This window comes from Leptonychotes weddellii, chromosome 9 (genome assembly GCF_054177405.1).
Source record: "Leptonychotes weddellii isolate Sample4059 chromosome 9, ASM5417740v2, whole genome shotgun sequence".
NCBI classification, from domain to species: Eukaryota; Metazoa; Chordata; class Mammalia; order Carnivora; family Phocidae; genus Leptonychotes; species Leptonychotes weddellii.
This window is the reverse complement of record NC_138377.1, coordinates 30328017-30345197: the sequence shown is the minus strand read 5'-3', so window position 1 is coordinate 30345197 and position 17181 is coordinate 30328017. Positions and strand designations below refer to the sequence as shown.

The 17181-nt window shown below is 37.2% G+C and overlaps 1 protein-coding gene across 1 annotated transcript in view; it reads left to right on the top strand.

The window, feature by feature from the left end:
- Positions 1 to 17181, top strand: part of GPHN (gephyrin) — a 515857-nt gene that overhangs the window by 450725 nt on the left and 47951 nt on the right. Inside the window, exon 16 of the mRNA XM_081829751.1 lies at positions 7508 to 7629. Coding sequence (XP_081685877.1) covers positions 7508 to 7629 — 122 coding nt within the window. The remainder of the gene's footprint in view (positions 1 to 7507; positions 7630 to 17181) is intronic.

Below are 17181 nucleotides of genomic sequence, written 5' to 3'. Positions count from 1 at the left end.
TTACACTGTTGGTGGGAATGCAAGTTGGTACAGCCACTTTGGAAAACAGTGTGGAGGTTCCTCAAAAATTTAAAAATAGAGCTACCCTATGACCCAGCAATTGCACTCCTGGGTATTTACCCCAAAGACACAGATGTAGTGAAAAGAAGGGCCATATGCACCCCAATGTTCATAGCAGCAATGTCCGCAATAGCCAAACTGTGGAAAGAGCCGAGATGCCCTTCAAAAGATGAATGGATAAAGAAGATGTGGTCCATATATACAATGGAATATTACTCAGCCATCAGAAAGGATGAATACCCAACTTTTACATCAACATGGATGGGACTGGAGGAGATTATGCTAAGTGAAATAAGTCAAGCAGAGAAAGTCAATTATCATATCATTTCACTTATTTATGAACATAAGGAATAGCATGGAGGACATCAGGAGAAGGAGGGGAAAAATGAAGGGGGGGAAATCGGTGGGAGAGATGAACCATGAGAAACTAGGAACTCTGAGAAACAAACAGGGTTTGAGAGGGGAGGGGAGGGGGAGATTGGTTAGCCTGGTGATGGGTATTAAGGAGGGCACGTACTGCATGGAGCACTGGGTGTTATATGAAAACAATGGATCGTGGATCACCACATCAAAAACTAATGATGTATTGTATGGTGACTAACATAACATAATAAAATTTTTAAAAATAATAATAATAATAATACAGGTGAGGAGTACCTGAGTGGCACAGTCAGTTAAGCAGCTGGCTCTTGATTTTGGCTCAGGTCATGATCTCAGGGTCCTGGTATCAAGGTGTGTAGGGCTTGTACTCAGTGAGGAGCCTGCTTTGGGATTCCCTCTCTACCTCTGCCCCTCCTGCCATCACTCACGCACCTGCACATGTGTGCTCTCTCTCTCTCTCAAATAAATAAATAAATAGATCTTTAATAATAATAATAATAATAATAATACAGGTGAATCAAAGTGGAATTCTAAAAATATTTAAGTAATCCAGAGGAAGGGGGAAAAAAAAGGAAAGGAAAAAAGAAACAACAAAAAAGAACAAACAAAATATAAAATGGCAGATGTAAGCCCTAACATATCAATAATTACATTAAATATAAGTGGTCTACCTTATTTGTAATACCCAAAACTGGAAACAGCAATAGAAAGACATGAACTGTTGCTACATGCAGCAACCTGGATGGATCTCAATGGTATTATGCTGAGTGAGGAAAAAAAAAATCTTAAAAGTTTACACATTATATGATTCCATTTATATAACATTCTTAAAATGACAAAATTATAAAGATGGAAAATGTATTAGTGTTCCCATAGGTTAGGGATGGAGAGGACGGAGAATGTGACTATAAAGAGATAGCATGAGGGATATATCTTTGAGGTGATGAAACAGTCCTGTGTCTTGATTTGAGGTGGCAGGTTACAGAAATCTACATATGTGTTGAGGTGGAAAAAGAAGTATACATATACCTTATACCAATGTCAGTTTCCTGGTCTTAATATTATTCTATAGTTATATAAAATGTAACCATTGGGGAAACTGGGTGAAGGGTACAGAGACCTCTCTGTACTATTTGTATAACTTTCTGTGAATATATAATTACAGTTCTGAATGAGCTGGTGTTAAAAACAATTTTTCTTTATAGATTTATTTATTGGGGCACCTGGGTGGCTCAGCTGGTTAAGCGTCTGACTCTTGGTTTAGGCTCAGGTCATGATCTCAGGGTTGTGAGATTGAACCCCACATTGGGCTCCATGCCAGTGGGGAGTCTGCTTGTATTCTCTCTCTCCCTCTCCTTCTTCCTCTCCCCCTGCTTATGCTTGCGTGCTCTCGCTCTCTCGCTCTCTTGCTCTCTCTCTAAAATAAATAAATAAATCTTTAAAAAAACTAATTCATCTTGTAGGGGAGGAAAAAATATTTTTTTCCTCAAGCCTTTTAATGTCTCAAGTTCTAAATTTTGTTACCCCTATAACAAAAGACAGATTAGCAAGAGAAAAGACATACACATTTATTTAATATAAGTTTTATGTGACAGAAGAGCCTTCCTAAGAAAACGAAGACCTGAAGAAATGTTAAACATGAGCCTTTTTATATTAGGTTTGATGAGTGGAAAGTCATGGAAAAAGATAATAGGATAAAGGGTATGAGGAAAGTGTAGTAAACTGAGGGAAACAGCAAGGCTTGTTCATTCAGATTCCTCTAGTCCCTTCATCTTCAGAGATAAGAATGCTCCTTTCCTCCAGGCATAGGGAGGGCACTTCTCACGTGAGGGTTTTATGACCTGCTTAAGGAGAAGATCAGAAAGTCCTTCCTACACATGCCATTTCTCAAATTCCTTCAGCTTGAAACATCCAGTGTAACAGTTGCCATATTTTGGGGTAGCATGTCTTGGACCTCATCAGCCTCTTTTCACAGACACATTCCATATCATCATTCTCAGACTTAGATGAACACAAATTTTGCTATCTTGTAGCAAAACCAGGAAAGGAAATTGAGAAGATTAAAATTAAACTAGAATATGGTTCTAGTATAATTTCTTACATACTATTAAAGTCAGGACAATTTTTAAACCAAGATTATCAAATCAGTCTAATTTGTACAAAAAGGCATCATAATAGAAATAGAATGTGGACTTTTTTTCAAATACAGTTTGTAAACCTCTGTATTTATAAACCAAATTCTTAAATTATGTTTGGAAGGTCCAAATGTTCTTTTTTCTTATAACCCAGTAACCAAGGCAATTAGTTTAACTCTCAATTAAAACTTTTTTTCCCAGAGTTTAATCAAAAGCTATTTAGAGTAAGAACATGCTCCATTAGAGCTTATAATCTGACCTTTCTCCCCTCTCTTTGTGTTAGATCTGTTTATCTGGACTGAGTATTTTTTTTTTACTCTGCATATTTCTAAGGTGTGTCCATAATGACTAGAATTGGTTTTTGATCAATTAGTGAATTGAGTTTTGTAGAAACGGGAGAAAGAAAAGTAGGAATGTATAAGGGAGATGCTTGCAAGGGATATGGAAAGAGTTACCACTATAAAAGTCTAATTATCCTCCCTTTGCAAAGAGAGAAAAGGTCTTAGAGACAAACCCATTTCAAAACATAAAAAAGGGAAAGTGAGTCATTCTAGCCAATTTTAGGACCTTTAGTAATTCAATCAAGACCATGGGATTAAATCCCTGAAGAACAGAAACAAAGAAGGATGTTTCTTAAAATAAACTGATTTTTTTTTTTTTGGTTTTTTTTTCATTATATTATGTTAATTACCATACATTACATCATTAGTTTTTGATGTAGTGTTCCATGATTCATTGTTTGCGTATAACACCCAGTGCTCCATGCAGTACGTGCCCTCTTTAATACCCATCACCAGGCTAACCCATCCCCCCACCCCCCTTCCCTCTAGAACCCTCAGTTTGTTTCTCAGAGTTCATAGTGATTTCTCTTTTAGAAAGGAGACAGAGAACCTCCTCATGAGGGTTGCACAAAAAAATTTTAAATTTTTTACATTTTTATTTAAATTTTATTTTGAAGCTTGGCACAACAATAAAAATGCTAATCTGCATTGAATATTCATAAATGTATTCCCCTTTGTTCTCAACATGCTTTTAAGTGAATAAATGTGGTAATGTCATATGTACTCCAAAATGACCACTGGAATTCCAAATTGTTCTTGATGGGATGTGAGGGCGATCTGGCTGTGACATCTGTCACCCCATTGATCGCCAGGGTTGATTCGGCTGATCTGGCTGTCTAGGCGGGTGTCCCCTTCCTCCCTCACCACTCCATGTGTGTCCCTCCTGAAGCTGCGCGCTCGGTCGAAGAGGACGACCTTCCCCGATAGAGGAGGACCGTTCTTCGGTCAAGGGTATACGAGTAGCTGCGCTCCCTTAGTAGAACCTCCAAACAAGTTCTCAAGGTCCAAATTATTCTTGATGAATTTGTGCTAGCTATTTATTTATTTATTTATTTATTTATTTATTTATTTATTTTTAAGTAGGCTCCACGCCCAGTGTAGAGCCCAGCATGGGGTTCAAACTCAAAACCGTGAGATTAAGATCTGATCCAGCCACCCAGGCACCCCGAGTTTATACTTTTTAGAAAGATAAATGCACGAAAAATAAAACAAGCCAGAGTTATGCCAGGAGGTGGCACAAGTTTATTATTAGATGAACACATGAATTCATTAGCTAAGGTCAGTCAAAAGGGAAAATATTGCTTATGTATTATGTCTAAAGTCCTTAGCACTGAGGTTGAATCCCTAACAGGTGACCCTAAAAATCAGTGGAAAGAGGTAGAGATGGCTTAGAAAAGTTCTTACAGACACACAACAATGTAGCCAAATAAACTACATCTTTTTTGCTGACAAATAGAATGATTAGTATCAAATCAATGCTCTAGCACCTCTACAAGGAAAACAAAAATTCATACAAATTGGATCAGATAACCAAAAAGTCCTCATAACCTTATTCTTACAAAAAATAAAATTGATATCAACTAGCTTTGGAAGCTCAACAAAAAAGGATTAGACCTTAAGCAAGTGCTGGACTTACCATCATAGACAAAGAATCTCCAGAGCAAAGAGGCTCAAGAGACCTCCATGAGGTGCAATGTAACCAATATGAGAACTGGTAGAAAGGGTTCTTGCCTAACTAAGTCTTGGTGAGACCTACATGACTATCAAAGTCTTAATACAATGACCATCAGGGAAACCTGTTGATTATATAAAGCAGTGTATATTAACATTTCTGAGCAAGGGAGAGTATCACTGTGGCACAGTCCCGGTAGTGTCCCAAAAGGAGGAAATTAAGGACAATTAGAGGAGTTTGAGAACTGAAGTTGGTCATGAGAACTGGGGGTGGTTTTAAGGTAGAAGTTAGTAAGTAAGGTCTAGGCAGAGACTGATCAGATTTGTAAAATAGGTGAGTCGCTGAAACAGTCTTATCTTTGGAGCACATGAGTTCATGTAGAGTTATCATGGTCTCAATTTGTCCTTGTTCTTGGAGCATATAAATCTAAACAAGTTTGTGTTAAAACAATTTGACTTCAGATAGTTGTTTGAGTTACATTTCATAGTTTGGTACAGTTTATCTGTTATGCAAATAATAGTACAGTTTTGCAAATTGATGTTTCTGTTTTATTTCTCAGAAGAGTTTGTAGGCAAGATAACCAATTATAAGGATTTGCAAACATTCAGACATATTGAATGTAAGGGGGGGCCTTGGTAAGAGCGTGACTGAAAACAGGGTCAAGGAGGAGATATATTAGGATGTTCTTAAGGACTGTAATCTTTGGGAAGATAGTGGACTACAAAGGGAAATAAAAAGAATCAAAGGTTTAATGTGTGAAAGCAGTGCACCATTGATAAGAACAGAAGAAATTGAAATTTAATATATGGTAGACAGGAAAGTAACAAGGTATGGAGATGATTGTTTATATGTTTTTTTACTTTGTATTTTTCTTTCTTTTGTATTTTAACTGTGACAAGTTTCAGGCATCATTCCAAAGATGACCAGAAATATAGGATACCAGAAAATAAAATTAAGTTTTAAAAGGAAATATTGTGAATTTATTCTATATTCGGACTTATACTCCCATCCAGTTGCTTGTTTTCTTTGAAAATACTTAAAATGCACCGTAAATCCCACACCCTCATTTAACCAGGTATTATTTCATTATGTCAGTTTTACATATAAATAACTAGTTCTCCAATGATCTTTAATTGTTCTGTTATTTCGAGAACTGTTTGCAGCAAATAACAGAAAGGAATGTGAATGTCAAAGAAAACACCCTAATAAGAGGGACTCTTATTTAGTTTGTGGTCAGTACCCTTCTGTGAAAAAAAAAAAAATTATATAACCACACAGTTTTCTTTCTGAAGCAATTTGTCTGATTAATGGAGTTAAAGAGCTGTAAGCCTTTGCCTTTATAAAATTATAATGACTTCAATAACTGTGTGTTAATTAAGATCAGAAAATTAATCTATATTAGCACTGCAGGAGCAATTTTCTAAGCTCTGTCAGTCACATGGCATCTGATTAAGTTAAATTAATGCAGTATTTGAAGGGAAGATTCCCAGGTGACACTGAATAAGATGATCAGTTTTTCTCTAGCTATTTTAAGGGGACAGTTGGTTGCAAAGCTGCTACTTTTCCAATGCAAAGCCAAAGGTCCTGCCACATGGTATCACCACTGAGTCAGAAGGAAGATTGAAGGGCTAGAGGTTATTGTTTGGGAGAACTGAGATATGAAGAACTGAGTATTGTTTGGGAGAACTGAGATATGAAGCCCTGAGTATTGGTCATATTAATAGCCTACGTATCTAAAATGTGCAGGCTTGCCTTCAACCTCCTAAGATAATATTCCAGATTTCCTCACTTCCAAGATGTACTTTTTTTCATTTTATATTTCTGAAATCAAAGTCCATCTTGAAATTGATGTATAAATTAAAGTTGCATTTTGGTAAAGTCTGCATGTGTTAAGGATCCCTACTCTTAAGTGTTTTATAACCTAATCTAAATCTGTATTCACACTATAGACTAATTCTATCTGTACTAGTATCTAGGAGTAAAATATGAGAACAAGTGGGGTAAAATATGCACTCTTTAGGAAGAGAATCATATTTATTATATATTTACCCATATTAACTGAGTGTTCATTACCTCAATCAATCCTGACAACTACTTTTCAAGATAGTTATTATTACTATATGTTATATTCGAGAACATTAGGCATAATGTGTTTGGGTAACTTGAATTTGAATCTTGTCTGAATCCCAAGCTCTTCCTACTATACCACCCTGCCTCACTGGAACATCCTAACATAGAATAAGCTTCTAATCATTTTTTTCATAGACATATAATGGTAGATATTAAATCTCTAAAGAGTGACTCAATTCAGAGTCATGGAATAATTGTGCATATGTCTAGTTAAGTATTATTTGTTTAAATTTGCTAATAAAGATACAAGACACCTGTCTCCCTCTCCTTCAAATAAGTTCAACTTCTTTGGTACTGTTGATCTCACTTCAGAAAAGAGATCAAAAAGCTTGAAACAAAATATTAACAATCATTCTCTTCATACCTGAGAATATCATGTCACACAGTCTCTACCTCAGATGTTCTCAGTGAAAGACAAACTGGAAAATAATACTGGGAGGGATAAAGGAGGTTGTTTTATTTAGTTTATCCTGGTGAGCAACCACTGGGAAGGCCAATCTCTACAGAGCACTATTGTCAAACTGTAGCCAAAGCAGGTGTGATATTTGGCCTGCTGTTTAGTCACCATTTAAATTTCTGCATGCTTTTTAATTCTGGAAGAATGTTTTTTTCAGTCTCCTATACTCTCAATATTTATTCAGAGATCCTTTGGGCATGTATCTTCTATGTGCCAGATACTGTAGTAGATGTTAGATAAGGTAAACTCTGCTTACTAGATCTATTTCTTTTCCATCAACCATAGGCAACACCAAAAAGAATAATTTGTGGTGTTTTTTTTGGCTTTGTAGCTGCTAAATCCCGAAGATGACCTCTTACCAGGAAAGATTCGAGACAGCAATCGTTCAACCCTCTTAGCAACAATTCAGGAACATGGTTATCCCACAATCAACTTGGGAATTGTGGGAGACAAGTAAGTATTGGATTTTATTTGGAAGTTGTTATTGTACACATTTGAATTTTGGGAGTGCTAACTAGGTGGTATTGTTGTTAAAGAGAAATTTAATACCATAATTTTCATTAATCTCATTCTTCAGAAGCAAAAGAATTATGAACATGTCTGTGCCTTTTTGCGATAGACATTGTCCTGGAGTGTCTATTACAACAGGAGAAATATTTTTGTTCTCCTATAGGTATGTAAAGTTTCCAAGGATTTTTTTTTTATATCATTGGCTTTATTCTAATGGAATTAATGGTGATGGTATTATTCCTATTCACACTCACTTGTTTCAAGAAAGGCAGGAAAGACATGAGTAAGAAGATAAAGAATGTTAAAATTCTCACTAACTGCTCCTTTGCAGTTTAAGTACAATTGTTTTCTAGGACTTTTATATTGATTTTTTTGTATCTTATGTAACCCAAGTTTCTGTAGCCTTCACCCACTTGTAAGTACATATGGAGGCACATTGACTAGAATTGCCCATCTCTAAGAGCATATTACCCTATATTCTAAATTAACTGAGCCCTCTGCTAAATTCCCCAAGGATTTATATGAACTTCCAACAAATTTTCACATGTGATCAAGAGCAAGTCTGCTCTTTCTGAGCATCCCACTACCAAGTGACATTGCTACTCAGCCCTCTCTCACCAGGATTTCCAGGTCGCAAGAGGCATACCTGCTTTTAATAATACTCAAACATCAGCCTGGTGGAGACAGAGCTGGGAGACAAATCTGAGTGACAGATAGCATGATGTATCTGTCCCCTATAATTGCCCCTTTCCTTTATCACCACCTTGTAACTGAATAAAGCTCATTATGTCTGGATCCTTCTTCCCCAGGACAAGGTAGGAATTTCCCAGCAAATGTGCTTTTGAAGAGGCTCTGCCTTACCATTTCACAAGATATGCTCTGACACCTATATTCCAGCTTAAGCCCAACCTGGACACAGCATAATCCAAACCTTGGACCCAGCATCCTAACAATAACATGAAAGGGAGTAGCTTTTATGTCCTTTCACTTTTTAAAGTCCTTTCCTCCTTGTTTTTTTCTTTTTCTGATGATATTGGAATAGAAGCTGTATACTTTCAAATGTCATTGTTTTTAAAATCTTAACATTTGTATTTACCTGGATGTTTAGCTCTAGAGACACCCATAGCTAAATAGCCAGCCAACTTAGAACCCATGCTGGTGAAGACAATGTCACAGGCTGCTTAGTATCACCCTGACCCAGGCTCCCTAGCCCTTGGAAGGAAGTAGAAAGAACCTACTGGAAAAAAAGAGGGGGGGGTGCATTTATTTGAATTTGGGCCTGACCACCAATAACCTGTCCTTTCATATAAAACTAAAAGTTATCCGTAGATACACCTTTAAAGAGGACAAAAATTAACTTCCCAAAGGAGGTTAGAGGAACCCAAGAGTTCCAAAAGCACAGAGCAGATCCTGAAACTCTAGAGAACAACTTACCAGATCGTTTAGGATTTGTTTCCCACCCACAACTGGCTCTGGTCCTGTCTTCAAGTGCATTAATGATCTCTAAGGAATATTATAAGGTAAAAGAAGCTTGTTGTTTGTTTTTCATTTTACCTTAAGCTGTTCTGTACTATAATTCTGTCTACTCCTCCTATTTTTGTACTTTTGTATAAAAAAAATGCTTGCTTGATATACTGTCTATGCTGCCAGTACACCAGTGAAAGCCTATGTTGATATGCTAATATTTAATTGTCTGTTGATTTGCGGTAGACATTTACTAATAATTAATATTGATATTACATATAACTCCAAAATATACCTTGAAAACAGCATATAAAGAACAATAAAATGATAAGCAAGATATAGGCAATTCTGAGAATATGCAAATCTCTAGTGTATATTCTTTTCTCAGATGGAAATATCTTCCATAAAACTGAGAACAATTTTTTAAAAATACAACAATGCAAATCTAGACTTTCTCAGTGAGAGTGCTATTTTGAAGAGGCCCAGAATAAATGGTTGGAATGCGGAGATGGAATGCGGGTGGAAAGAATTTATAACTGTTCTAATGGAAATCTATGTTGGAGTTTAGCAAAGGAAACAAGGTACATTTAATCTGCAGCCTGTTGATACTCTGTGAAGGTTACCTCCCACTTCATTCTTCTCCTTCCTATGTAGCCTTTTGCTAATGAAAGCAAATGTTATACAGAAGCCTCTCTGTGAAGCTCTCCAGGGAAACACAAGGGTCATGGGAGAAACTACACTTTGTGTAAAGCAGGGAGAGAAATAGCTCAAGAATGTCAGTAAGCCCAGAACCCCTGCTCAGCTATGACCAATAAGAATAGGGAGTAAGAGCTCTATTCTTGTATTTAAAGAAAGATTAGTGTCTGGTTTTTAAATTCTGTGATTCTACTTCTCAGCTCTTATTCTTACCACCAACCATAATTTTAATGATAAATGTTAAAATTGAAGATTAAGACTCTGTAACTTATTTGGATTAAATTGAGCTAAATTTTGCCTTTGCTTATTCTACATTTTATTTAAAAAGAGAGTACAGTGAAGATTACGGGAAGGATGCTTCAAATACCTGAGAGTTAACAACTATATTTTAAAGCATTCACTTATAAATATTTTGTGTATATTAAAATATATTCTGTAAGGCATAGTTTCTCACAGCACGTGGAACACAATACTCTTGGGGTTCCTAGTTGTTTTTTTGTTTTGTTTTGTTTTTAAGACAAATTTTGAAACCCAGAGATGTTAAATGAACTTGCTCAGCATTATACAAGTTAGTGGCAGAGGTGAAAATGGAAGCTAAGTTTTGAAATTAACAATCTACAATTCTTTGCTATCATTACGAAGACAAGATAATAACTATAAATATGTCAGAAAAGAATCATCACTATGCGCTAGAATGATCAGAGTTTTATAAAGGTGCAATGTTAGTTAAAACATGAAGGATGAATAGAATTTGTATATTTAGAAAAAGAGTGTGTTAATCAAGTAGGAAACATGGAATGAACAAAAAATAGAGAAATAGAAAATAAAGTAGAGAAGTAGAAATAAACAGCTACAGGTCAGGCCAGATTGATCAGAACAGGAGGTTCAGGTAGAAGGATAATGGAGGTCAATTTGGTAGAAATTTAATAAGGCTTTGCAATCCAAGCAGAACTACCCAACTCACTTAAATTTTAAACTTTTTTAAAAAGCAGAATTGACATAATAACCATTATTTTAGAATAATTTGAACAAGGTAAAACATGGGCTAAAGTTGGAGATAGGCTAGAAATAAGAACAATACAATTTGTTCATTAATTATTCAGTCAGGAAGTATGTGTTGTGTACCTATGAGAATCATCTGAAGATCTTATTTAAAATGCTGATTCTGATTTATGTGGGGTGGGCCAAGATATTGCATTTCTAACAAACTCCCAAGGATACCAAGCTGCTGGTCCATGGATCACGGGAAATAACAAGGATTTTGTCAATTTAATCATGCCATCTACTATGGATTTTAAGACAAAGGTTATTGAAGATACAAAGCTAAAACATAGATCTTGCCTTTGAAATTACATGTACTAGAAATGTACTAGAAACTATAGACTAGTAATAAAAATGTTTTGGAAAGTTTCAGAGCTTAAACTCACATTTGGAAGTAGAATTTTTTTTTAGAAAGAGACTAAATCAAAAGACATTGTAAAGGCTATTACATAGAACGGAAGAGCGTCAATGTTGATTTCTCTTCATCTGGATTACAAAGCCTTATCAAAATGATATGTGACTACAAACACAAATAAAATACCTACAAAACCCAGCCAGTAGGTCTCTCTAGCACAATTTTACATCCCGCTCCAGCAATACACCACTTCCATTTCTTCAGGCTCCATTTGTAGTCTATCCTTTCTTGGTTTTTGTAGCTCCTCTTCCTGTACTCATTCTCTAAATTTAGGGGTCCCCATGGCTCACTCTTGGCTTTCTGTCCTTCTAATTTCTTATGCTAATGACTCCTAGATCTTATCTCTATCTTGAGCTCCATGCCTAGATCCACCTGCTTACTAGGTGCATTTTCTTTTAAGTTCAATAGGCACTGCAAATTCAACCTGTCCAAAACTAACCATCCCCCCACCTCTCTCACTGCCCCTCCCCACTGCCACCCTGTTCCATTTCCGTTCATTCTTCTGTCTCAGCCACCAGCCAGTCACCTAAGCCAGAAGAAACCTGAACAAGAGTCATCACAGCTCCTCTCTTCCACTCACTCTATATTTAAGTCCTACAGACTTTCCCTCCTTGGTATTTCTTCTCTACATTCCCATCTCTTCATTCCTACCATCCTGGCTTAGTTCAGGACTCCATTTATTTTTTGTCTAGACATACAAGACTAGCATCTTAATTGGTCTCCACGCCTTAAGTCTTGTTCCCCTCTAACTCACCCTCTATTCTGCTACCTTTCTAAGGTGCATATTCTATACCTATGGCAGAATTGGGGTTTTATTATATATGGATAAGCAGACTGTAATAATTCAACAGACCTTTACAAACGGTTATGCTCTATCAGGCATTGTACCAGTCTTTGGTACTACAGAGATAAATAAGACAGTTATTAGTAAGAACTACAAAAAAGTTTTCAATTCTGATCCACTTTTCTCTTTCCTCCCAGTCTCCAATCTCCAGTCTCCTTACTGCAAACATGTCAGTCTTTACTGAGTACCCATTATATGTGTGTGTGTGTGTGTGTGTGTGTGTGTGTATATAACACTATACTACATTCTTTCATGTATGTATCTTATTTAAGCCTCTTGAAACAACAGAGCCAGATAAGTATCTTTAATCCCCATTTTGGAGATAACAATACTGAAGCTTAAAAAAATCAACCTATTCAGGGTCATGCAGCTAGTAAAAGGCAGAGTAAGGAGTTAACCCAGGCCCGTCTTAACTTCAGGGTCCTTTCTCCTTTTGCTCTACCACCCTACTTTTTTAACTGGAGTTAGCATCTGCATTTCATTAATATTAAGGTTAATAAACTAAATAGGCTAGCTCCATTTGTAATGAATAAAACCCCTTAGTAAACAGTAGCTATGAACATTTCAAAAGTCAGAGAGGAAAATTTAGTTTAAACTGTGAATTACATATTGACAAGTGAATTATAAGGACTTGAGTTGCAGAATCCAAATCTTTAGGTGATATAGAAATGGGAAAAATGTCAGGAGGATGTATTATGGTCTTTCTTTTATAATCTCTTCCTTTACCTTTCTTCCCACAGCTGCTGGGGCTGCTTTTGCAGCATTTATTACTTTTGGGTAATTTGTTACACCAAGTTCATAGTATCTTCTATGAGGGTGGGGGGATGAAGGAGAGAGGAAAAGAGGGGAAGAGAGCATGCACACAATGTGAATGTATGACAATTTGGTAGTCAGGCCTATATTAATCAACTTAGATTCACAAATGGCCACCCCTATTCTTACCTTTTTCCTACTCACCATATAAAGCTCCTTTGTCACTACTTTAAGAGAAGGGAAGGGAGAAAAAGCATTTGAGAAGTGAAAGGGGGGAAGGCAGGAAGAACAAGAACAGTTTAGTGGTATCATTAATCTCCTTGTTCCCCAACCCTGAAGATACAGCCTATTTAGGAGACGTGTTTTATTAAGCCCAGATAACCCATACACTGGCTAAATGTGTTCTATTCACTTTCCTGTATTTTCTGATAATCTAATATTTAAAGATCCAATTGTGTAAAAGAGCATTCTACCTGACAAAGAGTTGTTTGCATATTAATGTGAATGAGTTTAAACTAGACATCCAACATCTGTGTAAATCCTCTGCACTGACTGAACAGAAGCAAATCACTTAGAACTTGGAGTTCTTTAGGGGCACCTGGGTGGCTCAGTCAGTTAAGCGTCTGCCTTCAGCTCTGGTCATGATCTCGGGATCCTGGGATAGAGTCCGCATTGGGCTCCCTGCTCAGTGGAGAGTCTGCTTCTCCCTCTCCCTCTGTGCACTCTCTCTCGCAAGTAAATAAATAAAAATCTAAAAAAAAAAAAAAAGGAGAAGAAGAACTTGGAGTTCTTTGGCAGAGGGCAAACTAACTAAGCAAGACCACATCAGAACCTTAGCATAGCAAGATACTGAAGGTCTAGCAAGAAGTACACTTGGCAGCAGGAAAAGACTAAAGAAAGGTAGGTGAGAAGATGTCATAAGCAAATGCTTTACATTTCAGCATTCTTTCTTCAGTCTTCCATCTTGCTTCCATAATTCAGGCTAGTACTAAAGAGTGATTCAGCAATATACTAGTAACATTATGAGCTAAATTAAGGTTTGTTTGTTTACCCTAGAATGATACCCAACATCTATAGTACTTACAGATGTTTATTTAGAAATGTATTCTAAGTTCCAAACAACCAATTTTATATAAAGACTCTGGGAACATAACCTGTGAGTTATAAATCAGCTGTGCAGAGAAGACTTACCCTAAGTTGTCAGCTTTGTACTGACTGCATGGTATCTTTTAATACTGTTTACAGAGTTATAATTAGTAGTAAGACATTGAAAGATTTTAGATTGGGGATAACATGATCATCTTCTATTCCTGGTCCAGTTCTATTATGCACTTCTTGGGCCATTGTTCTAGATGTTCTGGTGTACATTTTTATGTAACTTTTTAATCTTAGAACAAATGTTCACTGAAGAAAATTTAGAGAATACTGTTTCACAAAAAAGAAGCAAAGAAAAGAAATTAATACATACATTACATAATCCCATTACCCAGTATTACTCTTCTTCCATTCTTCAATTCTGTGTGTGTACAGTTTATGTGTGTAAGTATAAAAAAACAAAGAAATCATAGTCTTATTTTAACTTTTCATTTTCACTCAGTGTATCATAAACATCCATCTCTATTATCACATAGTCTTCTGTGATATCATTTAAATGCCTATATGTCATTCTCAGTATAAAGTTTAATATTATTTATTTATACAATCCCTTGTTGTCAGACATTAGGTTGTTCCTAACCTTTCTCAATTGTAAGTAAATGATGAACAGCTGTATAACTAAATCTTGGCATATACCCACAATTATTTGAGAGTGTCTTTAAATTTTTATTTTATCCATTTTATGACCATTTGTTGATTGCCTGACATATGCAAAGCTATGTTGATAGCAGAGGTAAAATGAAAATAAAACTACTGCTGTCCTCAACTGCTGGTAGGCATGTAAAACAAGTTGTTTATGGCTGTTTCCTCAGCAATTAGAACAGTGTCGGTGCATGGTAGCTAGTCAGCAAATGCCAGGAAGTAAGAGAAAAAGAAAAGAAACACTGAGTATAACCTGAATACAAAACTAGTCAAGTCTAGAGATTTCTAATTGGTACAAATTGGTGTGAGTTTATAGGGATAAACTCTTTCTAAGCTCCATCCTATTTCTACCTTGAATATGGGACAATAGATGTCCTAGTATTCTTTTCCCCATGGCTGGTTAAATAACCTATTAGCCTCCTTTTGTCTTCCTAGGCAGCAAGAGCTACTACTGTTTCCCTACTATGGAGAAGAGTCTAAAACAAATGAAGAGGTTTGGATAGGTAAATGAGTAGAGTGTATTATATGTTCCAGCCAAGATAATTGTGGCCAGACTTGGTTGAGATAGTCATCATTTGGGCACATACTTTCTTCTCTGTTTTTCCTTTTTTTTTTTTCTTTCCCTCACTTTCCTGATAAAATTTCTTAGAGAAACTGCTACTTTTGTGGCTTAAACAGGGTGGGGGGGGCAGAGCAAGATGGTGGAGGAGTAGGAGACCTGGATTTCATCTGGTCCCAGGAATTCAGCTGGATAGGGATCAAACCATTCTGAACACCTACGAACTCAACAGGAGATCAAAGAAAAGAATAGCAACAACTCTCTGAACAGAAAAGCGACCACTTTCTGGAAGGTTGGACGTGAGGAGAAGTGAATCCAAGGCAATAGTCGGGAGGATAGATGGCGGGGGAAAGGGGCCTCCATCGGCTGCTCCTGGCAAGTGATAGAGCTGCGGAGCACAAAATTGGAACTTTAAGAAGTCGGCTCCACGGAGGGACGTCGCTCCAGTGGCTAAGCGGGGGGTGGAACCCTCGCGGGACAGTGTGGTCTCAGGACCCTCAGGGTCACAGAAAGACTGGGGGTGCCTGAGTGTGGCAGAGCTCTCAAGTATCAGAGCAGGGAAGCCGGCTGCAGAGACGGAGCCGGGGCGCGGGCTCTCAGCTCAGGGTTGCCATAAACCGTGATCCGCGGCACAGTCGGGCCACTGCTCCTCCAGTAGGGACCCAACAAGCGGCAGATCCAGGGAGACTCCCCTTTCTCCCCCGGGAGGAGCAGCGTGGGAGTGCACCGCAGGGATCTGCTGGGTTTGGAGACTCCACACAGGGTCGTGTGCCAGAGATAGAAACGCTCGGTCACAGGCCGGGTGAGCACAGAGTGTGGCCGGAGACCGGGGAGACGGGAGTGATTGACTGCTTTTCTCTGGGGGCGCACTGAGGAGTCGGGCCCCAAGTTCTCGGCTCCTCTGGGGCAGAGATTGGGAGGCCGCCATTTTCACTGTCATCCTCCAAAGCCGAACAGAAAGCTTGCAGGGAACAAAAGCTCCTGAGAGCAAACCTGAGCAGATTACTTAGCCGGGACGGCAAGGGCGGGGCAATTCTGCCTCTGGCAAAGACATTTGGGAACCACAGCAACAGGCTCCTCCCCCAGATCAGCAAGAACAGCCAGCCAAGACCAAGTTTATCAATCAATGACAATGGCAGAACTCCAGTGCTAGGGGAATACTGTACATAGAATTCATGGCTTTTTTACCATGATTCTTTAGTCTTTCAAAGTTAATTTTTTTTAACTGTCTTTTTTTTTTTGAATTTTTCTTTTTCCCTTTTTCCACCAACATGTTATCAATCCCTTTTTTAAAAAACATTTTTATTTTTCATTTTTAGAGTCATATTCTATCCCTTCATAGTAGTTACCCTTATTTGTGGCATATATATATATATAAGTTGTTCTCTCTTTAAATTTTTGAGATATAGTTTCTTCTAACAGATCAAAATATACCCTAAATCTCTAGTGTATGCCTTTGTTCTAGTCTCCTGCCTCATCGCATTCTCTCCCTTTTTTTTTTAAATCCTCATCTTTCTTTTTTCAAACAACTTCTTATCAATTCCTTTTATAAAATCTTTTATAATTTTCATCTTTACAGTCATATTCCATCCCTTCATCTTATTAACCCTTATTTTTGTACATATATAAGTTTTTCTTTCTTTAAATTTTTGGGAGGCACTTTCTTCTAACAGACCAAAATACATCCAAAATCCAGTATGTGGCACTGATCTATGCACCAGCCTGATCATATTTGATCATATTCTGGTTTCTATGTTTTGTTCTGTTTTTGTTTGTTTTTATCTTTATCTTTTTCTTTTTTTTTTTCTTTTTTCTTTCTTTCCCTTTCTTTTACCCTGGTTTCAGGTCTTTTCTGATTTGTTTAGAGTATATTTTCTGGGGACGTTGATACCCTGTTAGCATTTTCTTCTCTCATTCATCTATTCT